Source organism: Salmo salar, chromosome 24 (genome assembly GCF_965601325.2).
Source record: "Salmo salar chromosome 24, fSalSal1, whole genome shotgun sequence".
NCBI classification, from domain to species: Eukaryota; Metazoa; Chordata; class Actinopteri; order Salmoniformes; family Salmonidae; genus Salmo; species Salmo salar.
In genome coordinates this window covers 50,138,445-50,151,355 of record NC_138314.1, presented here as the reverse complement: position 1 = coordinate 50,151,355, position 12,911 = coordinate 50,138,445, and the positions used below count along the sequence as shown (strand labels likewise).

General features: G+C 38.3%; 1 protein-coding gene across 1 annotated transcript in view; it reads right to left on the bottom strand.

Moving 5' to 3' along the window:
• tars1 (threonyl-tRNA synthetase 1) overlaps positions 1 to 12,911 on the bottom strand; it is a 69,154-nt gene that overhangs the window by 18,423 nt on the left and 37,820 nt on the right. The window contains exons 11-13 of the mRNA XM_082968762.1: positions 10,270 to 10,436; positions 8,821 to 8,983; positions 7,765 to 7,902 (exon numbers count right to left, since the gene is read on the bottom strand). Coding sequence (XP_082824888.1) covers positions 7,765 to 7,902; positions 8,821 to 8,983; positions 10,270 to 10,436 — 468 coding nt within the window. The remainder of the gene's footprint in view (positions 1 to 7,764; positions 7,903 to 8,820; positions 8,984 to 10,269; positions 10,437 to 12,911) is intronic.

The following is a 12,911-nucleotide window of genomic DNA, read 5'->3' as shown; positions in this document are numbered from 1 at the left end:
ATGGTATTAACTGTATATAGTATGGTATTAACCTGACCCTGTATATAGTATGGTATTAACTGACCCTGTATATAGTATGGTATTAACTGTATATAGTATGGTATTAACCTGACCCTGTATATAGTATGGTATTAAAACTGACCCTGTATATAGTATGGTATTAACTGTATATAGTATGGTATTAACTGTATATAGTATGGTATTAACTGACCCTGTATATAGTATGGTATTAACCTGACCCTGTATATAGTATGGTATTAACTGTATATAGTATGGTATTAACTGTATATAGTATGGTATTAACTGTATATAGTATGGTATTAACTGTATATAGTATGGTATTAACTGTATATAGTATGGTATTAACCTGACCCTGTATATAGTATGGTATTAACTGTATATAGTATGGTATTACCTGACCCTGTATATAGTATGGTATTACCTGACCCTGTATATAGTATGGTATTAACTGTATATAGTATGGTATTAACTGACCCTGTATATAGTATGGTATTAACTGTATATAGTATGGTATTAACTGACCCTGTATATAGTATGGTATTAACTGTATATAGTATGGTATTAACTGACCCTGTATATAGTATGGTATTAACTGTATATAGTATGGTATTAACTGACCCTGTATATAGTATGGTATTAAAACTGACCCTGTATATAGTATGGTATTAACTGTATATAGTATGGTATTAACTGACCCTGTATATAGTATGGTATTAACCTGCCCCTGTATATAGCTACTGACCCTGTATATAGTATGGTATTAACCTGCCCCTGTATATAGCTACTGACCCTGTATATAGTATGGTATTAACTGTATATAGTATGGTATTAACTGTACATAGTATGGTATTAACTGTACATAGTATGGTATTAACTGTACATAGTATGGTATTAACTGTACATAGTATGGTATTAACTGTACATAGTATGGTATTAACTGTACATAGTATGGTATTAACTGTACATAGTATGGTATTAACTGTACATAGTATGGTATTAACTGTACATAGTATGGTATTAACTGTACCCTGTATATAGTATGGTATTAACTGTATCCTGTATATAGTATGGTATTAACCTGACCCTGTATATAGTATGGTATTAACTGACCCTGTATATAGTATGGTATTAACTGACCCTGTATATAGTATGGTATTAACTGTATATAGTATGGTATTAACTGACCCTGTATATAGTATGGTATTAACTGTATATAGTATGGTATTAACTGACCCTGTATATAGTATGGTATTAACTGTATATAGTATGGTATTAACTGACCCTGTATATAGTATGGTATTAACTGTATATAGTATGGTGTTAACCTGACCCTGTATATAGTATGGTATTAACTGTATATAGTATGGTATTAACTGACCCTGTATATAGTATGGTATTAACTGTATATAGTGTGGTATTAACCTGACCCTGTATATAGTATGGTATTAACTGTATATAGTATGGTATTAACCTGACCCTGTATATAGTATGGTATTAACTGACCCTGTATATAGTATGGTATTAACTGTATATAGTATGGTATTAACCTGACCCTGTATATAGTATGGTATTAACTGACCCTGTATATAGTATGGTATTAAAACTGACCCTGTATATAGTATGGTATTAACTGTATATAGTATGGTATTAACTGTATATAGTATGGTATTAACCTGACCCTGTATATAGTATGGTATTAACCTGACCCTGTATATAGTATGGTATTAACCTGACCCTGTATATAGTATGGTATTAACCTGACCCTGTATATAGTATGGTATTAACCTGACCCTGTATATAGTATGGTATTAACTGTATATAGTATGGTATTAACTGTATATAGTATGGTATTAACCTGACCCTGTATATAGTATGGTATTAACTGTATATAGTATGGTATTACCTGACCCTGTATATAGTATGGTATTACCTGACCCTGTATATAGTATGGTATTAACTGTATATAGTATGGTATTAACTGACCCTGTATATAGTATGGTATTAACTGTATATAGTATGGTATTAACTGACCCTGTATATAGTATGGTATTAACTGTATATAGTATGGTATTAACTGTATATAGTATGGTATTAACCTGACCCTGTATATAGTATGGTATTAACTGACCCTGTATATAGTATGGTATTAACTGTATATAGTATGGTATTAAAACTGACCCTGTATATAGTATGGTATTAACTGTATATAGTATGGTATTAACTGTATATAGTATGGTATTAACTGACCCTGTATATAGTATGGTATTAACCTGACCCTGTATATAGTATGGTATTAACTGTATATAGTATGGTATTAACTGTATATAGTATGGTATTAACTGTATATAGTATGGTATTAACTGTATATAGTATGGTATTAACTGTATATAGTATGGTATTAACTGTATATAGTATGGTATTAACCTGACCCTGTATATAGTATGGTATTAACTGTATATAGTATGGTATTACCTGACCCTGTATATAGTATGGTATTACCTGACCCTGTATATAGTATGGTATTAACTGTATATAGTATGGTATTAACTGACCCTGTATATAGTATGGTATTAACTGTATATAGTATGGTATTAACTGACCCTGTATATAGTATGGTATTAACTGTATATAGTATGGTATTAACTGACCCTGTATATAGTATGGTATTAACTGTATATAGTATGGTATTAACTGACCCTGTATATAGTATGGTATTAAAACTGACCCTGTATATAGTATGGTATTAACTGTATATAGTATGGTATTAACTGACCCTGTATATAGTATGGTATTAACCTGCCCCTGTATATAGCTACTGACCCTGTATATAGTATGGTATTAACCTGCCCCTGTATATAGCTACTGACCCTGTACATAGTATGGTATTAACTGTACATAGTATGGTATTAACTGTACATAGTATGGTATTAACTGTACATAGTATGGTATTAACTGTACATAGTATGGTATTAACTGTACATAGTATGGTATTAACTGTACATAGTATGGTATTAACTGTACATAGTATGGTATTAACTGTACATAGTATGGTATTAACTGTACCCTGTATATAGTATGGTATTAACTGTATCCTGTATATAGTATGGTATTAACCTGACCCTGTATATAGTATGGTATTAACTGACCCTGTATATAGTATGGTATTAACTGACCCTGTATATAGTATGGTATTAACTGTATATAGTATGGTATTAACTGACCCTGTATATAGTATGGTATTAACTGTATATAGTATGGTATTAACCTGACCCTGTATATAGTATGGTATTAAAACTGACCCTGTATATAGTATGGTATTAACTGTATATAGTATGGTATTAACTGTATATAGTATGGTATTAACTGACCCTGTATATAGTATGGTATTAACCTGACCCTGTATATAGTATGGTATTAACTGTATATAGTATGGTATTAACTGTATATAGTATGGTATTAACTGTATATAGTATGGTATTAACTGTATATAGTATGGTATTAACTTGGTATTAACTGTATATAGTATGGTATTAACTGTATATAGTATGGTATTAACTGTATATAGTATGGTATTAACCTGACCCTGTATATAGTATGGTATTAACTGTATATAGTATGGTATTACCTGACCCTGTATATAGTATGGTATTACCTGACCCTGTATATAGTATGGTATTAACTGTATATAGTATGGTATTAACTGACCCTGTATATAGTATGGTATTAACTGTATATAGTATGGTATTAACTGACCCTGTATATAGTATGGTATTAACTGTATATAGTATGGTATTAACTGACCCTGTATATAGTATGGTATTAACTGTATATAGTATGGTATTAACTGACCCTGTATATAGTATGGTATTAAAACTGACCCTGTATATAGTATGGTATTAACTGTATATAGTATGGTATTAACTGACCCTGTATATAGTATGGTATTAACCTGCCCCTGTATATAGCTACTGACCCTGTATATAGTATGGTATTAACCTGCCCCTGTATATAGCTACTGACCCTGTACATAGTATGGTATTAACTGTACATAGTATGGTATTAACTGTACATAGTATGGTATTAACTGTACATAGTATGGTATTAACTGTACATAGTATGGTATTAACTGTACATAGTATGGTATTAACTGTACATAGTATGGTATTAACTGTACATAGTATGGTATTAACTGTACATAGTATGGTATTAACTGTACATAGTATGGTATTAACTGTACCCTGTATATAGTATGGTATTAACTGTATCCTGTATATAGTATGGTATTAACCTGACCCTGTATATAGTATGGTATTAACTGACCCTGTATATAGTATGGTATTAACTGACCCTGTATATAGTATGGTATTAACTGTATATAGTATGGTATTAACTGACCCTGTATATAGTATGGTATTAACTGTATATAGTATGGTATTAACTGACCCTGTATATAGTATGGTATTAACTGTATATAGTATGGTATTAACTGACCCTGTATATAGTATGGTATTAACTGTATATAGTATGGTGTTAACCTGACCCTGTATATAGTATGGTATTAACTGTATATAGTATGGTATTAACTGACCCTGTATATAGTATGGTATTAACTGTATATAGTGTGGTATTAACCTGACCCTGTATATAGTATGGTATTAACTGTATATAGTATGGTATTAACCTGACCCTGTATATAGTATGGTATTAACTGACCCTGTATATAGTATGGTATTAACTGTATATAGTATGGTATTAACCTGACCCTGTATATAGTATGGTATTAACTGACCCTGTATATAGTATGGTATTAAAACTGACCCTGTATATAGTATGGTATTAACTGTATATAGTATGGTATTAACTGTATATAGTATGGTATTAACCTGACCCTGTATATAGTATGGTATTAACTGACCCTGTATATAGTATGGTATTAACTGACCCTGTATATAGTATGGTATTAACCTGACCCTGTATATAGTATGGTATTAACCTGACCCTGTATATAGTATGGTATTAACTGTATATAGTATGGTATTAACTGTATATAGTATGGTATTAACCTGACCCTGTATATAGTATGGTATTAACTGTATATAGTATGGTATTACCTGACCCTGTATATAGTATGGTATTACCTGACCCTGTATATAGTATGGTATTAACTGTATATAGTATGGTATTAACTGACCCTGTATATAGTATGGTATTAACTGTATATAGTATGGTATTAACTGACCCTGTATATAGTATGGTATTAACCTGCCCCTGTATATAGCTACTGACCCTGTATATAGTATGGTATTAACCTGCCCCTGTATATAGCTACTGACCCTGTACATAGTATGGTATTAACTGTACATAGTATGGTATTAACTGTACATAGTATGGTATTAACTGTACATAGTATGGTATTAACTGTACATAGTATGGTATTAACTGTACATAGTATGGTATTAACTGTACATAGTATGGTATTAACTGTACATAGTATGGTATTAACTGTACATAGTATGGTATTAACTGTACCCTGTATATAGTATGGTATTAACTGTATCCTGTATATAGTATGGTATTAACCTGACCCTGTATATAGTATGGTATTAACTGACCCTGTATATAGTATGGTATTAACTGACCCTGTATATAGTATGGTATTAACTGTATATAGTATGGTATTAACTGACCCTGTATATAGTATGGTATTAACTGTATATAGTATGGTATTAACCTGACCCTGTATATAGTATGGTATTAAAACTGACCCTGTATATAGTATGGTATTAACTGTATATAGTATGGTATTAACTGTATATAGTATGGTATTAACTGACCCTGTATATAGTATGGTATTAACCTGACCCTGTATATAGTATGGTATTAACTGTATATAGTATGGTATTAACTGTATATAGTATGGTATTAACTGTATATAGTATGGTATTAACTGTATATAGTATGGTATTAACTGTATATAGTATGGTATTAACCTGACCCTGTATATAGTATGGTATTAACTGTATATAGTATGGTATTACCTGACCCTGTATATAGTATGGTATTACCTGACCCTGTATATAGTATGGTATTAACTGTATATAGTATGGTATTAACTGACCCTGTATATAGTATGGTATTAACTGTATATAGTATGGTATTAACTGACCCTGTATATAGTATGGTATTAACTGTATATAGTATGGTATTAACTGACCCTGTATATAGTATGGTATTAACTGTATATAGTATGGTTTTAACTGACCCTGTATATAGTATGGTATTAACTGTATATAGTATGGTATTAACTGACCCTGTATATAGTATGGTATTAAAACTGACCCTGTATATAGTATGGTATTAACCTGCCCCTGTATATAGCTACTGACCCTGTATATAGTATGGTATTAACTGTATATAGTATGGTATTAACTGTATATAGTATGGTATTAACTGTACATAGTATGGTATTAACTGTACATAGTATGGTATTAACTGTACATAGTATGGTATTAACTGTACATAGTATGGTATTAACTGTACATAGTATGGTATTAACTGTATATAGTATGGTATTAACTGACCCTGTATATAGTATGGTATTAACTGTATATAGTATGGTATTACCTGACCCTGTATATAGTATGGTATTACCTGACCCTGTATATAGTATGGTATTAACTGTATATAGTATGGTATTAAAACTGACCCTGTATATAGTATGGTGTTAACTGTATATAGTATGGTGTTAACTGTATATAGTATGGTGTTAACTGTATATAGTATGGTATTAACTGTATATAGTATGGTATTAACTGTATATAGTATGGTATTAACTGTATATAGTATGGTATTAACTGTATATAGTATGGTATTAACTGTATATAGTATTGTATTAACTGTATATATTATGGTATTAACTGTATATAGTATGGTATTAACTGTATATAGTATTGTATTAACTGTATATAGTATGGTATTAACTGTATATAGTATGGTATTAACTGACCCTGTATATAGTATTTTATTAACTGTATATAGTATGGTATTAACTGTATATAGTATGGTATTAACTGTATATAGTATGGTATTAACTGTATATAGTATGGTATTAACTGTATATAGTATGGTATTAACTGATATAGTATGGTATTAACCTGACCCTGTATATAGTATGGTATTAACCTGACCCTGTATATAGTATGGTATTAACCTGACCCTGTATATAGTATGGTATTAACTGTATATAGTATTGTATTAACTGTATATAGTATTGTATTAACTGTATATAGTATGGTATTAACCTGACCCTGTATATACTATGGTATTAACTGTATATATTATGGTATTAACTGTATATATTATGGTATTAACTGTATATATTATGGTATTAACTGTATATAGTATGGTATTAACTGTATATAGTATGGTATTAACTGTATATAGTATGGTATTAACTGTATATATTATGGTATTAACTGTATATATTATGGTATTAACTGTATATATTATGGTATTAACTGTATATAGTATGGTATTAACTGTATATAGTATGGTATTAACTGTATATATTATGGTATTAACTGTATCCTTGTTTACTTTGTGTTTTTGTTCTCCCTTGTTAATCATAGTATTAGATTGTTATTGATTATGGCCTTGTTTGGTTAGAGCTGCAAGAGATGCATTTCACTGTACTTGGGCCTGTGACAGTGAAACTTAATAAACCCTTTATAAAGTCTACGTTACCTTCTCAGCCTGATCCCAGACCGCAGGCTCTCCCAGGAACTTCTCAGGCCGGGTGGACAGGTTGAGTTTGAAGGAGAAACCAAAACAGTCGTAGACCGTACGCAGGAAGTCCAGACAACCCTTAATCTCCTCCTCAATCTGGAGGTTGGGGAAAAGACAAAAACACAAAATGTTCCTACAGCTTTAGTCAAGGCCTCATGGTGTCTTATATAGCGTGACAGCTGAAACGGTTCACTGGAAGAGTCTTGGGGATTATCCCAGGAGGTCAACTCGCTAACTGACCCCTGCCGTGTGGCGCTACATGGAGAAGAGGAGTGACCCGCAGGAGGGTTAAGGTCTGACCCGGTCCAGTCCCCATAACGCTAACCTGGTCCAGTCCCCATAACCTGGTCCAGTCCCCATAACGCTAACCTGGTCCAGTCCCCATAACCTGGTCCAGTCCCCATAACGCTAACCTGGTCCAGTCCCCATAACCTGGTCCAGTCCCCATAACGCTAACCTGGTCCAGTCCCCATAACCTGGCCCAGTCCCCATAACCTGGTCCAGTCCCCATAACGCTAACCTGGTCCAGTCCCCATAACCTGGTCCAGTCCCCATAACGCTAACCTGGTCCAGTCCCCATAACGCTAACCTGGTCCAGTCCCCATAACGCTAACCTGGTCCAGTCCCCATAACGCTAACCTGGTCCAGTCCCCATAACGCTAACCTGGTCCAGTCCCCATAACGCTAACCTGGTCCAGTCCCCATAACGCTAACCTGGTCCAGTCCCCATAACGCTAACCTGGTCCAGTCCCCATAACGCTAACCTGGTCCAGTCCCCATAACGCTAACCTGGTCCAGTCCCCATAACGCTAACCTGGTCCAGTCCCCATAACGCTAACCTGGTCCAGTCCCCATAACGCTAACCTGGTCCAGTCCCCATAACGCTAACCTGGTCCAGTCCCCATAACGCTAACCTGGTCCAGTCCCCATAACGCTAACCTGGTCCAGTCCCCATAACGCTAACCTGGTCCAGTCCCCATAACGCTAACCTGGTCCAGTCCCCATAACGCTAACCTGGTCCATGGTGCAGAAGATGTGGGCGTCGTCCTGCTGGAAGCGTCGTACACGGGTCAGACCAGTCAGAGCGCCAGACAGCTCGTTACGATGCAGCACGCCGAAGTCAGCCATTCGCAGAGGCAGCTCCCTCCAGGACCGCGGCCGGTGGTCAAACATCAGACTAGAGATGGGGGAGGGGGGGAAGAGAGTCACCGTGAGAGAAAGCGACAGACAGGGCGAGCGACAGACAGGGCGAGCGACAGACAGGGCGAGCGACAGACAGGGCGAGCGACAGACAGGGCGAGCGACAGACAGGGCGAGCGACAGACAGGGCGAGCGACAGACAGGGCGAGCGACAGACAGGGCGAGCGACAGACAGGGCGAGCGACAGACAGGGCGAGCGACAGACAGGGCGAGCGACAGACAGGGCGAGCGACAGACAGGGCGAGCGACAGACAGGGCGAGCGACAGACAGGGCGAGCGACAGACAGGGCGAGCGACAGACAGGGCGAGCGACAGACAGGGCGAGCGACAGACAGGGCGAGCGACAGACAGGGCGAGCGACAGACAGGGCGAGCGACAGACAGGGCGAGATAGTTTTTTGCGTCACCTGAACCAAACTGTGCTGCCGCTGATATCTTCTTCTAGGTAGATTGGTAACCAGGGTAATTATGAAAAGCCCCCAAGCTGTACTCACCAGTAGCATGAAAAGCCCCCAAGCTGTACTCACCAGTAGCATGAAAAGCCCCCAAGCTGTACTCACCAGTAGCATGAAAAGCCCCCAAGCTGTACTCACCAGTAGCATGAAAAGCCCCCAAGCTGTACTCACCAGTAGCATGAAAAGCCCCCAAGCTGTACTCACCAGTAGCATGAAAAGCCCCCAAGCTGTACTCACCAGTAGCATGAAAAGCCCCCAAGCTGTACTCACCAGTAGCATGAAAAGCCCCCAAGCTGTACTCACCAGTAGCATGAAAAGCCCCCCAAGCTGTACTCACCAGTAGCATGAAAAGCCCCCCAAGCTGTACTCACCAGTAGCATGAAAAGCCCCCCAAGCTGTACTCACCAGTAGCATGAAAAGCCCCCCAAGCTGTACTCACCAGTAGCATGAAAAGCCCCCCAAGCTGTACTCACCAGTAGCATGAAAAGCCCCCCAAGCTGTACTCACCAGTAGCATGAAAAGCCCCCCAAGCTGTACTCACCAGTAGCATGAAAAGCCCCCCAAGCTGTACTCACCAGTAGCATGAAAAGCCCCCCAAGCTGTACTCACCAGTAGCATGAAAAGCCCCCAAGCTGTACTCACCAGTAGCATGAAAAGCCCCCAAGCTGTACTCACCAGTAGCATGAAAAGCCCCCCAAGCTGTACTCACCAGTAGCATGAAAAGCCCCCAAGCTGTACTCACCAGTAGCATGAAAAGCCCCCCAAGCTGTACTCACCAGTAGCATGAAAAGCCCCCAAGCTGTACTCACCAGTGTCCCGGGCAGTTCATGGGTTTGAGGGCGAACACCTCCTTCTCCACTTCGAAGGAGAACATGTTGTCGCTGTAGTGTTGCCAGTGGCCTGATGTCTGCCACAGCTTACTGTTATAGATGTTAGGAGTTACCACTTCCTGGAAGCCTCGCTTACGGTACTCAGTCTGGAGAGACAGAGACGTATAGGATTACACAATGTATATACACGCTACATACACTACGTGACTAAAAGTATGTGGACACCTGCTTGTCGAACATCTCATTCCAAAATCATGGGCTTTAATATGGAGTTGGTCCCCCCCTTTGCTGCTATAACAGCCTCCACTCTACTGGGAAGTCATTAATATGGAGTTGGTCCCCCCCTTTACTGCTATAACAGCCTCCACTCTTCTGGGAAGTCATTAATATGGAGTTGGTCCCCCCCTTTGCTGCTATAACAGCCTCCACTCTACTGGGAAGTCATTAATATGGAGTTGGTCCCCCCCTTTGCTGCTATAACAGCCTCCACTCTACTGGGAAGTCATTAATATGGAGTTGGTCCCCCCCTTTGCTGCTATAACAGCCTCCACTCTACTGGGAAGTCATTAATATGGAGTTGGTCCCCCCCTTTGCTGCTATAACAGCCTCCACTCTACTGGGAAGTCATTAATATGGAGTTGGTCCCCCCTTTGCTGCTATAATTTTTGTCTACTGTATCATTGATTGTATGTTGTTTTATTCCATGTGTAACTCTGTGTTGTTGTATGTTGTCGAACTGCTTTGCTTTATCTTGGCCAGGTCGCAATTGTAAATGAGAACTTGTTCTCAACTAGCCTACCTGGTTAAATAAAGGACTTGTTCTCAACTAGCCTACCTGGTTAAATAAAGGACTTGTTCTCAACTAGCCTACCTGGTTAAATAAAGGACTTGTTCTCAACTAGCCTACCTGGTTAAATAAAGTGTGAAATAAAAATAAACAAATAAAATAACAGCCTCCTCTCTTCTGGGAAGGCTTTCCACTAGATGTTGGTACATTGCTGCTATAACAGCCTCCTCTCTTCTGGGAAGGCTTTCCACTAGATGTTGGAACATTGCTGCTATAACAGCCTCCACTCTTCTGGGAAGGCTTTCCACTAGATGTTGGAACATTGCTGCTATAACAGCCTCCACTCTTCTGGGAAGGCTTTCCACTAGATGTTGGTACATTGCTGCTATAACAGCCTCCTCTCTTCTGGGAAGGCTTTCCACTAGATGTTGGAACATTGCTGCTATAACAGCCTCCACCCTTCTGGGAAGGCTTTCCACTAGATGTTGGAACATTGTTGCAGGGACTTCCTTCCATTCAGCCACAAGAGCATTAGTGAGGTCGGGCGCACTTATGTTGGGCGATTAGTCCTGGCTCACAGTCGGCGTTCCAATTCATCCCAAAGGTGTTCGATTGGGTTGAGGTCAGGGCTCTGTGCAGGCCAGTCAAGTTCTGCCACCCCGTTCAACCAACCACTTCTGTATGGACTTCACTTTGTCCACGAGGGCATTGTCATTCTGAAACAGGAAAGGGCCTTCCCCAAACTTTTGCTACATAGTTGGAAGCACAGAATCATCTAGAATGTCATTGTATGCTGTAGCATTAAGATTTTCCTTCACTGGAACTAAGGGGCCTGAACCATGAAAAACAGCCCCAGACCATAATTCCTCCTCCACCAAACTTTAAAGTTGGCACTATGCATTCGGGAAGGTAGTGTTCTCCTGGAATTTGCCAAACCCAGATTCGTCCGTCAGACTGCCAGATGGTGAAGCGTGATTCATCACTCCAGAGAACGTGTTTCCACTTCTCCAGAGTCCAATGGTGGCGAGCTTTACACCACTCCAAGCCAACGCTTGGCATTGCGCATGGTGATCTTAGGCTTGTGTGAGGCTGCTCGGCCGTGAAAACCCATTTCATGAAGCTCCCGACGAACAGTTCTTGTGCTGACGTTGCTTCTCGAAGACGTTTCCACTTCACAATAACAGCACTTCCAGTTGACTGGGGGACAGCTCTAGCAGGGCAGAACAATGACTAACTGACTTGTTGGAAAGGTGGCATCCTATGATGGTGCCACGTTGAAAGTCACTGAGCTTTTCAGTACGGGCCATTCTACTGCCAATGTTTGTCTATGGAGATTGCGTGGCTGTGTGCTCGATTTTATACAACCATCAGCAACGGGTGTGGCTGAGATAGCCGAATCCACGAATTTGAATGAGGTGTCCACAAATAGTGTATACAGTGCCTTCAGAAAGTATTCAGACCCCTTGACCTGTACCACATTGTTACAATACAGCCGTATCCTAAAATGTACTCAATTACGCTCCCCCCCAATCTACACACAATACCCCATAACGACAAAGTGAAAACAGGTTCAGAAATGTTTGCAAATACATTTAAAAAAAACACAGAAATACATTATTTACATAAGTATTCAGACCATTTGCTATGAGACTCGAAATTGAGCTCAGGTGCATCCTGTTTCCATTGATCATCCTTGAGATGTTTCTACAACTTGACTGGAGTCCATCTGTGGTAAATTCAATTGATTGGACATGATTTGGAAAGGCACACACCTGTCTATATAAGGTCCCACAGTTGACAGTGCATGTCAGAGCAAAAACCAAGCCATGAGGTC